At 35.8% G+C, this 14,369-nt stretch overlaps 1 protein-coding gene across 1 annotated transcript in view; it reads left to right on the top strand.

The window, feature by feature from the left end:
* IL1RAPL1 (interleukin 1 receptor accessory protein like 1) overlaps positions 1 to 14,369 on the top strand; it is a 1,316,605-nt gene that overhangs the window by 682,774 nt on the left and 619,462 nt on the right. The window contains exon 4 of the mRNA XM_082716862.1: positions 11,633 to 11,819. Coding sequence (XP_082572988.1) covers positions 11,633 to 11,819 — 187 coding nt within the window. The remainder of the gene's footprint in view (positions 1 to 11,632; positions 11,820 to 14,369) is intronic.

Genomic DNA, 14,369 nt, shown 5'->3' with positions numbered 1-14,369 from the left:
TTCTTTATAGATTTTTGGATACTAGCCCTTTATCAGATACATCATTTGCAGATACCTTCTCTCATTCTGTTAGTTGTCTTTTGGTGTTGTTGACTGTTTCCTTTGCTGGGCAAAAGCTTTTGATCTTGATGAAGTCCCAGTCGTTCATTTTTGCCCTTGCTTCCCATGCCATTGGCAATGTTTTTAAGAAGAATTTGCTGCATCTGAGGTCAAAGATATTGCTGCTGTATTATCCTCAAGAATTTTTATGTGTTTCTGTCTCACATTGAGGTATTACATCCATTTTGAGTCTATTTTTGTGTGTGGTATAAGAAAATGGTCCAGTTTCATTTTTCTCTATGTGGCTATCCAATTTTCTCAACACCATTTGTTGAAGAGATGGTCTTTTTCCATTGGACATTCTTTCCTGCCTTGTCAAATTTTAGTTGACCATAGAGTTGAGTGTCCATTTCTGGGCTCTCTATTCTGTTCCATTGATCTATGTGTCTGTTTTTGTGCCAATACCACACTGTCTTGATGATGACAGCTTTGAAATAGAGCTTGAAGTCTGGAATTGTGATGCTGCCAACTTTGCTTTTCCTTTTCAACATTCCTGTGTCTATTCAGGGTCTTTTCTGGTTCCATATAAATTTTAGGATTATTTGTTCCATTTCTTTGAAAAAAATTGATGGCATTTTCATAGGGATTGTGTTAAATGTGTAGATTGCTTTAGGTAGCAAGACATTTTCACAATACTTGTTCTTCCAGTTAATGGGCATGGAACATTTTTCCATTTCTTTGTGTCTTCCTCCATTTTTTTCATGAGTACCTTTGTTTTCTGAGTACAGATTCTTTGCCTCTTTAGTTAGGTTTATTCCTGTGTATCTTATAGTTTTGGGTGCAATCCTAAATGGAATGGACTCCTTAATTTCTCTTTCTTCTGTCTTGCTGTTGATGTGTAAAAATGCAACTGATTTTTGTGTACTGATTTTATATCCTGACACTTTATTGGTTTCCTGTATGAGTTACAGTGGTTTTGGAGTGGTTTTCCACATAAAGTATCATATAACATGCAAAGAGTGATAGTTTGACTTCTTCTTTGCTGATTTGGATGCCTTTAATTTCTTTCTCTTGTCTGATTGCTGAGGCTAGGACTTCTAGTACTATATTGAATAGCCGTATGGTAGTGGACAGCCCTGCCATGTTGCTGACCCTAGGGGAAAAGCTCTCAGTTTTTCCCCATTGAGAATGATATTCACTGTGGGTTTTTATAGATGACTTTGATGATATTGAGGTATGTACCCTTTACCCCTACACATTGAAGAGTTTTGATCAAGAAAGTATGCTGTACTTTGTCAAATGCTTTTTCAGCATCTGCTGAGAGTATCATCTGGCTCTTGTTCTTTCTTTTATTAATGTATTGTATCACATTGATTGATTTGCAGATGTTGAACCAAACTTAGAGCCTGAGAATAAATCCCACTTGGTCGTGGTAAATAATCCTTTTAAGGTATTGTTGGATCCTATTGGCTACTATTTTCGTGAGAATTTTTGCATCTGTGCTCATCAAGGATATGGTCTATAATTCTTTTTGATAAGTTCTTTGTCTGGTTTTGGGATCAAGGTAATGCTGGCCTCATGAAATGAGTTTGGAAGTTTTCCTTCCAAATCTCTTTTTTGGAACAGTGTCAGGAGAATAGGTATTAGTTCTTCTTTAAATGTTTGGTAGAATTCCCCTGGGAAGCCGTCTGGCCCTGGGTTCTTGGTTTTTGGGAGATTTTTGATAACTGCTTCAATTTCCTTACTGGTTATGGATCTGTTCAGGTTTTTTATTTCTTCCTAGTTCAGTTTTGGTAGTTTATAGTCTCTAGGAATGCATCCATTTCTTCCATATTGTCAAATTTGCTGGTGTATAGTTGCTCATAATATCTTATAATTGTTTGTAATTCTTTGCTGTTGGTCTTGAACTCTCCTCTTTCTTTCATAATTTAATTTATTTGGGTCCTTTTTCTTTTTGATAAGTCTATCCAGGGGTTTATCAATCTTATTAATTCTTTCAAAGAACCAGCCCCTAGTTTTGTTAATCTGTTCTACTATTCTTTTGGTCTCTATTTCATTGATTTTTGCTCTGATCTTTATTATTCCTCTTCTCCTGCTGGGTTTAGGCTTTCTTTGCTGTTCTTTCTACAGCTTCTATAGATTTAGGGTTAGGTTGTGTACTTGAGATCATTCTTGTCTCTTGAGATAGGCTTGTATTGCTATATACTTTCCTCTCATGACTTCCTTTGCTGTGTCCCACAGATTTTAAACAGTTGTGTTTTCATTTTCACTTGTTTCCATGATTTTTAAAAATTCTTGTTTAATTTCATGGTTGACCCATTCATTCTTTAGTAGGATACTCTTTAGCCTTCATGTATTTGAGTTCTTTCCAACTTTCCTCTTGTGATTGAGTTCTAACTTCAGAGCATTGTGGTCTGAAAATATTCAGGGAAGGATCCCCATCCTTTGGTACCAGTTGAAACCTGATTTGTGACCCAGGATATGATCTTCTCTGGAGAATGTTCTATGTGCATTAGAAAAGACGGTGTATTCTGTTGCTTTGGGATGGAATGTTCTGAATATATCTGTGATGTCCATCTGGTCCAGTGTGTCATTTAAGGCCTTTATTTCCATGTTTATCTTTTGCTTAGGTGATCTGTCCATTTCAGTGAGGGGGTGTTAAAGTCCCCTACTATTATTGCATTATTGTTGATGTGTTTCCTTGATTTTGTTATTAATTGGTTTCTATCATTGGCTGCTTCTATGTTAGAGACATAGATATTTAAAATTGTTAGTTCTTCTTATTGGACATGCCCTTTAAGTGTGATATAGTGTCCTTCCTCATCTCTTATTATAGTTTTTGGCTTAAAATCCAATTTGTGTGATATAAGGATTACCACTCCAGCTTTCTTTTAATATCCATTAGCATGGTAACATATGTCACCTCAGATTCACTTCTCTGCATGTACTAACTTCCAGAAAGTGGTCACTTTTCTGTTTGTAGAGTTGCTGCTCTTCTTCTCTTCAATCTCCTGTTGAGTTTGTAGTTGTTTGGAATAGTTTGATGACTATCTAGCTGAACTCCTGGGACCAGATGATCTTTAGGTCTCTTACTCCTCTACCCTCTTGCTCCTCCCTCTCCCAATAATAATTTCTGGTGAATATTTCTATTTCCTTGGTGTTAGTCATGATCTCTCCCCTCTCATTCATAATTTTATTAGTTTGGGCCCTTTCTCTTTTCTTTTGGGTAAGTCTGGCCAGTGGTTTATCAATCTTGTTAATTATTTCAAAGAACCAGTTTCTAGTTTTATTGATGTGTCCTACTATACTTCTGGTTTCTAATTCATTGATCTCTGCTCTAATATTATTTCTCTTCTTGTGCATGGGTTAGGCTTAATTTGTTGTTGATGCTCTAGTTCTTTAAGGTATAAAGATAGTGTTTATATTTGTGGTTTTTCTATTTTGTTGAGTGAGGCTTGGATGGCTTTATATTTCCCCCTTAGGACTGCCTTTGCCGTATCCCATAGGTTTTGGACTGATGTGTTTTCATTCTCATCAGTTTCCATGAATTTTTTAAGTTCTTCTTTGATTTCCTGGTTGATCCAAACATTATTGAACAGGGTGGTCTTCACTTTAAAGTGTTTGAATTTCTTCCAAACTTTCTCTCATGATTGAGTTCCAGTTTCAAAGCATTGTGGTCTGAGAATATGCAGGGAATACTCTCAGTCTTTTGGTATAAGTTGAGACCTGATTTGTGACCCAGTATGTGGTCTATTCTGGAGAAAGTTCCATGTGCATTTGAGAAGAATGAGTGTTTTGTTGTTTTAAGGTGGAATGTTCTGTGTATATCTGTGAGGTCCATCTGGTCCAGTGTGTCATTCAAAGCTCTTGTTTCTTTGTAGATCTCTTCTCAGATGATCTGTCTATTGCTAAGAGCAGAGTGTTAAGGCCACCTACAATTAATGTATTATTATCAGTATGTCTCTTTATTTTGATTAACAGTTAGCTTATGTAGTTGACTGCTCCCATGTTGGGGGTGTAGATATTTACAATTTTTAGATCTTCTTGCTGGATAAACCCTTTAAGAATGATATAGTGTCCTTCTGTATCTCTGACTACAAATATATTGACCTACAAAGTAAAACTGAATAATGTATATGCTGCTATGACATCTAGAAAATATTTAAAGAAGTATTTGCAAAAGAAAGAAACCCCACTGATTAAAAGTTCTGTTTCCTGACATTGTCCATATTTAGTTTCTATACAGCAGGGAGAAATCATGTTTTCATATGTTTATATGTTATTAATCTAACTCTGAAAAATGTCTTTGTGAATGGGTAAAATTACAACAATCTCTGGTAGTTCTCTGTCTTCTTTAAAGATTAATAGAGATTTTATTTTACTCTGTTATAACTTTTCCTGGAATTTCATTGTAAAGTGAGGAGGTAAGGTGTCGGATTAGCTCAACGTATGAATCCTCAGTCACCTCTTCTCTACAACAACCTGGAAGGAAGACTTAATAACATAAGCACTATTACGCTCACTATAGAAAAAAGCTTCCTGGGTTATTCTTGGCGAGAAAAAAAAGTGATTTACAACTGATCCAAATGTGGCTCATATATTTATTTTCCCTTTTTATTATCTTTCAAATCAAGAAGATCAACTACAGTTAGAAGAAAGTCTGTTGCATACGTGATGAGAGAATGATATAATCAGGTGATTGCAGATAGTTATTGAATTTGAAGAAATCTTTACAGCTTCATTTTAATTTTTTGCTGTACCTGAAAGACACATTTTCTTGCTGCATCCACTATCAAGAAATGTGAGCTATTTCAGAGAAACATAAAACAAAAAGGGATAAAAACTCATTTGGAAAGGTGTAGATGAGAGTTGTTTAAAGGGATTGAGCAAAGAAGTGTAATCAGAACTATATAGACCTTAACAAAGAATTAATTTTTTTTACTCATTTCACAAATATTTATTGAGAGTGTCTGCTCTATGCCTGACACTGTACTAGGCACTTAACTTAAAAAATCATTGGGCCTTATAAGTATTTAACCACAAAAGTCAGTGAACACATTTGTCTAATGCCTTAGTCTCCCTGTGCCAGCAGAAATTGGTATTCAGAAGGGTAGAAAGAGCTTGAGATTAAAAAGGAAGTGCTTGGTTTGTCAGAAAATTAAACATGGAATAGCCATATGGCCAACATTTGCACCCCGAAGTATATTTCCAAAAGTATTGAAATAAGGTACTCAAACAAATACTTTAACATGAACGCTCATAGCAGCATTATTTTCAGTGTCCAGAATGTGGAAACAAACTCAAAAGTCTATCTGCTCATGTACAAATGAACTATATTATTATATCTGTACACTGGGCTATTTGTCATAAAAGAGAATGAAGTACAGATGCATACTACAATATGGGTAAGCCTTGAGCACATTATGCTAAGTGAAAGAAGCCAGACACACACACACACACACACACACACACACACACACACACACAATCCACACTCTATGTGATTCCCTTTATATGAAATTGTCCTAATAACCAAATCTGTGAAGACAGAAAGCAGACTGATGGTTGCTAGAGGCTGTGGAAATGGGGAAATAGGGGGTACTTGCTAATAGTTATGAGTTTCTTTTTGGGATGATGAAAATGTCATAGAACTAGATAGAGGTTGCACAGCATTATGAATGTACTGAATGACACTTAATTGTACATGTTTAAATGATTAATGGTTAAGTTTATGTTGTATGCAGTTTACCTGCTTAAAAAAAATAGGCCTCCAAGAACCCAAACCACATACAGATAACTCCCTTATTTTATTTACTATGAGAATACATATTAACAGGGGAGGCAGCAAATAGCAGTGGAAATAAGTGATTACAGATTTAGATTGTTTTGAGGAAAATAAAGGGATAAGATGGGCAGGATTTCCTGAAGAAACTATTTGTAATTTATGTGACCTTGAAACCACATCCTGGGCCTCAGTTTTCTTTAGGGGCAGGTTTTAGTTTTCTTTGCCTATCTCCTTCTTTCTTCCTCCCTTAAGAAGAGGTCAGGAAGGAGACCATGTGGTCTAGTTGTGAAGTTCAAAAGTCCTCGTGCCCAAGAATAACTCAGGCAGAGAAATACTGGACTAGAATCCCATACATTGATATCTTCTCAACTCTAAAGTTTCAGGAATCTTAGGCAAGAAAAACAGAGATGGCAAAATTATATTAATGACTTGTCACCAAAAAGACAAAGACAATTATTTTGAATATATAGCTAGCAGAAGACTGTAGATAAAGTTCAGTTTACCAGTTAAATGTTTGGGAAACAGAATTTTAAATGAGAAGGCAATAAACTGGCATTTATAGTCTTATCGCTTGCTCAGTGGTCTCCCTGTAATCTTTTTACAAGGGCTGATTTCAAGCACAGTTAAAGCAATAGGTCCTCCAGAGCTCTTCTCAAAAGAAAACCTAATCCAAACACATTTCACATACAGTGCCAGTAGCTCTAAGCATGATATGTGTAAGAAAGATAAGATATGACAGAGGGGCCACATGTGTAGCTTCAGGCATCACCATAAGCACGGAGAGAAAATAATTAAATGGAAGGCTTTAAGATTAGAAATAAACTAACAAAGAATATTTAAGGTTGAACAAACTAAGATTTTTTTTTTAAAGATTTTATTTATTTATCTGGCAGAGATCACAAGTAGGCAGAGAGGCAGGCAGAGAGAGAGAGGAGGAAGCAGGCTCCCTGCTGAGCAGAGAGCCCGATGCGGGACTCGATCCCAGGACCCTGAGATCATGACCTGAGCCGAAGGCAGCGGCTTAACCCACTGAGCCACTCAGGCACCCTAAACTAAGATTTTTTTTTATCTCCACAATCTAACCCTTACATTTTTGATTCCTAACATTTTTTTAAATTTTTTATTTTTTATACTTTCAGGGACCATTTCTATAGTTTGTTACTAACATTTTATTTTTAACAACAATGCTTAGACACTATGGGTAAATTTGCGGCCAGAGAACCACCTTCCAGACAGTTGAGTTCTGCTCAGGTCTGCACAGATGGAACCTTCAGATCTGCTGTCTTTTCATGCCCAAATATTTGCAACACTTTAAAAATACTGCATGCTCTTATTTTTACAAAACATCTCTGTGCAAAGGCATATGACCTTAAAAATGACCAATGAATTTTAGAGTAGGCCATGTAATATAGAGAAGCAGAGAATAACTTAATTTTTTTTAAAATGTTGATCAAATTCCTTGTTGATCAAGGTCAGCACTTCATAATGTGGGAAAAAATTTCCAACTTTTATGGCAATGTTATTATTTTCCCCAGGGACCCGAGAATTAACAGACAGGTCAAGGGTTTAGTGATGCTTTTAAAGGATCTATTTAACAATCATGCTACTGGTAATTCTGTTCAAGTAGGAAAGAGATATTCAGCACTATGTAGTATCAGGCATAGCAGGTATGATTATAGAGTAACTGTAACTGTACTACTCTTTGGTGTGAGATCACGGGCTTTTTATCATACTTTATTAGATAATCAGGTAATACCCAAATGTTGCCTTCTTGTACCTCATTTTCTTTCTTCCCTCCTGTCTGGACCACCCACATTTCTGCACCTCAATCTATAGTTGTACAATGTGGTCATCCTGTAAAAGATGAAGTTTTAAATCTGTGATAATTACCATGCATGCCAGTTTAGAACCCTTGTCCATGTTGAGGTGGTAAACTTCTAAGAAACCTGTGGAGCACTTCAGTGCCCTGTATTGACTTTTAACACTTCCTGAGTGCTCCTGGAGGACTGGCCCTGTCCTAAGCTCTTTCCAGGTTTTAACGTGCTTCACTCCCACACCAGCCTCTGAGTTCTTTGTTATGATTTTCTCCTTACATACATGAAGAGATGGAAGCCCAAGGAGTCAAGTAAGTTTCCCTGATTTTCAAAAGCAATGAGTGATCCAGCTAGAATCTGAACCTCTTACAGCTGGGTTTTAGAGATCTTGCTCTTAACCCTATCTGTATGAAACATGTCTGGCATTTGATTAAAGAGGGTATAGGAAAAAAAAAAAAACACCAGTAAATTGAGGAGAAGAAAAACCTAAGACTCATGAGTTTAATAGATTAGTGTGGAGTGTTCATTTAGAATTCACTGACTGACTTCTTAGAAAAGTCTGTTCTTTAAGAATTCTAATGTGTACAAATATCAGGATTGTTCTAAAACATGCATATTTTCTTACTACACATTGGAATGTGTCTTATGATAGTTAATTGCTTTAACATAGGTAATTATTTTTCCTGAAAATATTATCTTAAAATGAACCCATGAAGAGCATGCTCTAGTCTGTGCTGGTGTAAAATTAATAAATAATGCATGAGCAATATTTCTGGCAAAACCAAAGTGGCTATTTTTTCTACTTGGGTGTGAAGCTCAAGTTAAAATTTAGCACTTTCTTTTCTCTCAAAGCTGTTTCTTTTTTCTGTATTTTCCATGCTGAGAGATTGGCTCTATGTTTCAAATACTCATCTGAGAGAAGTTCTTTATCATCTTGGATACCTCTCTTTCCTTTGCTCCTATCTTAAATATAATTTGAACATGATTCCTCCTCTCTGTATCAATGGTCATTGCCTTTGGAGCGGCCATTTTTCTCCTGAATGAATGATGTTGATTTCTTATTGTCTCACTGTACTTAGTCCTCTCTTCTCTCCAAATCATTTTTCTCACTTTGAGCGGAAACATCTTTCCAAAATCCAAATGTTTTCACTTGCTAGTATAAAGTCCACATTCTGCTCTGGCTTACATGCTGCTCTTTCAAGCTTCTGCACAGACCTCCAGCCTCAGTTCCTGCTGTTCCTTTATAATGAATTCTGCCACACTAAATTATTTGCAATTCCTCCAACCACATCAAGTTGTTGAATGTCTTCAAGCATTTGTGTATACTGTTCCTGAAGTAGCCTTTGTTAAAATTGCCATATTCTTACTAGTTCCTTAAGATAACCAGGAATCACAAATTTTGAGGTCTTGTTTCTTTCTCTTATGCTGCTGTGGTAGCACACAGTAGCTCTTTGTAGTGCTTATCACATTGAAATTCAGCTATTGTGCATCACTTCTGGATTGTGAGGAGCTGAGTGCAGGGAATATATTTTATCATACAAACAAAATCTCTGAACACATTCTTCCAGGACCTTTTTACTGATTGACTTTGTTTAAAGGTGAAGGGTTTCACCTCTGAAATATTTTAATTTTTTTTATTTTATTTTTAAAGGGGAAGAGAGAGAGAGAGAGAGGATGGGGAGGGGCAGAGGACAAGAAAGAGAGACTCTTAAGCAAGTTCCACACCCAGTGTGGAGCCCAACGATGGGCTCAATTTCACAACCCTGAGATCATGACCAGAGCTGAAATCAAGAGTCAGATGCTTAACCAACTATGACACCTGAACACCCCCAACCTATAAAGTATTTTAGATCTGCTTGTAGGCTATTATATGAAGGTAGAGACATCCACATTTAATAAGTCTACATAATAATTTTGTGGCAATTTTCTTTGCTATCCAATATAAAGCTGAATAAATAACTATAAAGGAAAACTCTACTTTTCTTCCCTATTCTCAGTACTTCTGACACCAGGTATGTGGGGTTTTTTTCCCCCACACCAAGCAATTTTGCAACACCAGCCAGATACGCTACAGTTCACATCTACTCTGATACTATTTACTTGGAGATAATATCACACCCCACAGGTTAAGGACTCAATCCCACAAGACTGCCCCCTGCCTCATATTCAGACACCAAATGCAAGTCCAGATTGTCACCTGTGCTTGTGACAGACTGACTATAAATCAGAGGTTCTCACAATCCACTCCTTGGATTCAATCATTTGCTAGAACAGCTCACACAACTCAGGAAAACAGTTTACTTACTACTGTTGGATATTTCAAAGGACAGAAATAATTGGGTCAGATGAAAGAGATGTGTGTGGCAAAGGGTAGAGGAAGAGGCAGAGAACTTCTGTGCCATCTCCAGGCGTGCCATCCTCTGAGCACCTCCATGTGTTCATTAACCCAAACTCATCAAATCTTTTTGGTTCCATGGTTTTTACAGAACTTAACCTGAAATTACTGCTCCCTTGTCAGAAGGTCAGTGGATACAGTTAAAACTTTCAACCTTCTGCACACTTGGTCTTTCTGGTTACAAGCCCCATCCCAAGGCTTTCTAGGGAGGTCATCCCAAGGGTTAACATAAACTCAAGGGTGATTAAATGGAGTTCCCTTTGAATAGCAAAAGACACTCCTATAACTCAGTGATTTCTAAGATTTTCAGGAAATCTGTGCCAGGATCCAAGACCAACTACATTTTTTTATTATACCATAACCAACCTAACTATTTTCTGGTGATTCTCATCATGTTGTATAGTCATTTGAAAAAAAAAAAAAAAGCAAGAATTTAAATCAAGGAGCTGCTTAAAAGTCAAACATCTTGGCTGAATAAGGAGGAGGGTTTGGGGGCTGTGATCTTGATACACCAGTATGGAGTGAGAAGAGCCATCATTACTGAGCACCGGTGACAGGCCAAACAGATTTTGATTCACTATCGCATTTAATACTCAGACACATGTTGTCCCACTGCACATCTAAGGTCCCAAGGGATTAAATGAGTTGCCTGAAGTTACAGAAATAGTAAGCAGTAAAATTCAATTCCAAGGTCACCTGGGTGGCTCAGTGGGATAAAGCCTCTGCCTTCTGCTCTGCAGGGAGCCTGCTTGCCCCTCTCTCTCCGACTGTCTCTATGCCTACTTGTGATCTCTCTCTCTGTCAAATAAATAAATAAATGAAATCTTAAAAAAAATTCAATTCCAGGACTTTGATGGCTAAGTATACAAATGAGGCGTTGGGCACTTACCAAGTAAGACATTCTGACCAAAACTTTGAATTTGAATATTTGTGCTTCTCTTTATTCTCACTGCCTACATCACTATGCTTGACCCATAGCAGTATTCACTGAATGTCCAGAGACATAAATAGCAAACAGAAATAGTACAGTTTATAAGAAAACTTGCAGTATATTTTTAATCTAAGACTGTTTTCTTCCCATATTCATCGATAAGCTCTCCAATTATCAAGACAGCCATTTCTGTAAGAATTGAGCAGCCTCATTCTTCTCCTTGTATTATGCTTAATTGATCCATTACATTTTTCTACTTCTCTGTTGAGTTTGCCAAGTTTAGCATAAACCCAAGGTTGACTTACTTCCTGACCTAAATCTTCCTTTATTTTTTTCTACTTTTCTAGTTACAGAAATCCCTATGAAACATTTTTTCAAACCACACTTGTATATAATATGAAACAATTTTCTAAGAAATGAATAATACACAAATGGCTTTGTAGAACTAGGCATTGTTTAGCTTTCTGACAAAAAAGATCCCTGTGGACTAAGCCATGACACCTTAACATTAATTAATCAATGGAGTTTTTTTTCTTTTCTCTCTCCCTCTCCTCCTTTCTCTCTCTGCCTCTCTCTGTGTCTCTCTCTTTTAGTGAAGTACACGTACTGCTTGGTGGCACTTACTTTTTGTTCACACCAGACCACCTCTTTATTCTGCTTCATTACAGAAACTCCACTTACTGTATGAAAGTATCCATCTCGCTGACAGTGGGTGAAAATGACACCGGACTCTGCTACAATTCCAAAATGAAATACTTTGACAAAGCTGAACTTAGCAAAAGCAAGGAAATTTCATGCCGTGACATCGAAGATTTTTTACTACCAACCAGAGAACCTGAAATCCTATGGTATAAGGTATGTATTGTGCATGATTTTCTTCCTTATAAATAGATTAATGTGTATCTTGTTCTTGAACTAGCTGGATAAAAAAGTTTTATGGGTATGATGAAGTTAAGCTCTATCTTCCTGAAATACTACAGAAGGTTGTGCTGGTCATTATAAGATTTCAAAGCAATATCTTTGATAAATGCTAGTTGGTATTTGTATTGGTGATCCCTGCAATAAGCTGTTGTGTTTATGTTCATAGCTCATTTATACTGTTCTTTCAAGTCCATTATAATCTGTGGTTGGTAATTCAGAATTAGAATACATTAAGCATTCCTTTCAGAGCTCTTCATATAAACACTCCTAATGTTTTCAAACAAGGAAAGGATTGATTTACTTCTATGAAAAAATGGTAAATTGGCTTTATTGAAATGTTCTGTTTAATGGAAGTATATTTGTGTATATTCCAATCCTTTTCATATAAAGGCATATATATTTTTAAAAACCCGAGGGAAATTCATAACATTATAAAAATAGTGCTAGATAACTTTTTCTCAAAAAACAAAAGAAACTTCAGACTTAAGGAGAATAATCCAACCCTTGTCCTTCCTATCATATAATTGACTTTTTCTGAATTTTAATATGAGAACATACCCTTCAGCTTATTTATACCATCAAAGAAATTTTTGTTATTGAGTATATCAAGAAATACAATATAGCTGCTATGAATATTTTTCTGGAATATTATATCCATGATTTAAAGAGTACTAGTAGAAAATTTGCTTTGTTCGACTCCCCAGAAATAGGGATGTAGGAAGCATGACCTCTTAGTAACTAGATCCACCGATACCACTATGTCATGAGTTCAAAACTTATGAGAAATTTAAAAAGAAACAAATCTTTAAAAATTTTTAAAAAGATTTTATTTATTTATTTGACACACAGGGATCACAAGTAGGCGGAGAGACAGGCTGAGAGAGAGAGAGGAGGGAGCAGGCTCCCCGCTGAGCAGAGAGCCCGATTTGGGGCTCGATCCCAGGACCCTGGGATCATGACCTGGGCCAAAGGCAAAGGATTTAACTTACTTAGCCACCCAGGTGCCCCAAATCTTTATTTTTAAAGGATTTGCTATAATTAGCAATGCCCTTCTCTGAGTAAGACTTAATTTTGATTCTTGATAACAAGCAATGGAGGATTCAAAATGTCAAGGGGACTACTGAAATATTTTTCTACTTTTCCATTGAATTTCTATCCTAGACACTGTCAAACAGCCCTCAAGCATTAGCCCTACTAATCTCTGTTTCTGCACAGATGAATTTTACTTTTCCTCCTTTTTAAAATTGTGTATGTCTCACCCCAATTCTCAGTGGTTTGGCTGCTTTCCACAAGTAGATTCTTAGCAAACCCTGATGATTGCCTCAAAGACAAGAGGTATTAGGGGAGTTTAACTCAAAGTATCTAAGAACAGATGTTTATCTAGTAGTCATGTATGTATATTTGTCTTCTACACACACACACACTCTCTCTCTCTCAATATTTAAAATGGCTGGCCTCACATTGCTCCTTTAGTCATGTTTCCACCATCAACCCAGTCATTGTGAACTTAAGCTATAAAGACTGTCACTAGTGGAGTGATGGGTCGAAATGCAGTATGTATGGAACTTGAAAGCCTTGCAACAATCCAAATGTTTTTCCATAGTTAAGATGATATATATTCTGTATTCATTATATATATTTGTGTGAGAATGTGTGTGTGTATAAATATATATATATACATGTATACATATATATACACACACATTCTATATATATATGTACATATATACATATATACACACACATATAGATATACACATATACATATACATATATATGTATACATATATATACATATATATACATTCTCACACAAATATACATAATGATATACATTTGTGTATAGTATAATGTATACATATATGTAGACGTGTACACATATATATGTATATATGTACACACATATATATATGTGTGTGTGTATATATATATAAAAAAAGCTTTTGCAATTATGACAGTTTATGCAACTAATATGAGATATATAAGATGTATTTTTTGGTCTGAAATAACCAGATAACTCTCTTCCATGTATATGAAGACATTGAACCACATAATCAAAATAATAGTCCGGAAAAATTTGATTTGGCAAAATTTTTTTTAGAAATAATACCTCTGAACCGTGTCAGAGGGCTTAAAGCTATTTTATCCTCATTGCATTGATTTCAAATCTGGCTAAAGGAAATAGACTTCTGTTCTGGCAAAAAGAGAAAGCTTCTGAGCCAACGTCATTAAAATCTAAAGCTTAATTTAGAGACCATAATTTGTTAGACCCATCAACAATGAAAATAGATGTTTATGGTACTGTAAAGACCATAAAGACATGTTGGCCATTTCTTTCACAAATTGTAGAATGTGCATGCTATAAAGGGAAAGAACTTTGTTCTAAATGTATTCTTAAAAGATTTAAATACTAAAATAGAAACATTTTCTGCTACAGAATTAATTTTTCTATTTTATACCTAAAAAATATTTTATATTTTATGC

The sequence above is a fragment of the Mustela nivalis genome (assembly GCF_964662115.1).
Source record: "Mustela nivalis genome assembly, chromosome: X".
Taxonomy (NCBI): Eukaryota; Metazoa; Chordata; class Mammalia; order Carnivora; family Mustelidae; genus Mustela; species Mustela nivalis.
This window is presented reverse-complemented; position numbering and strand designations above follow the sequence as displayed.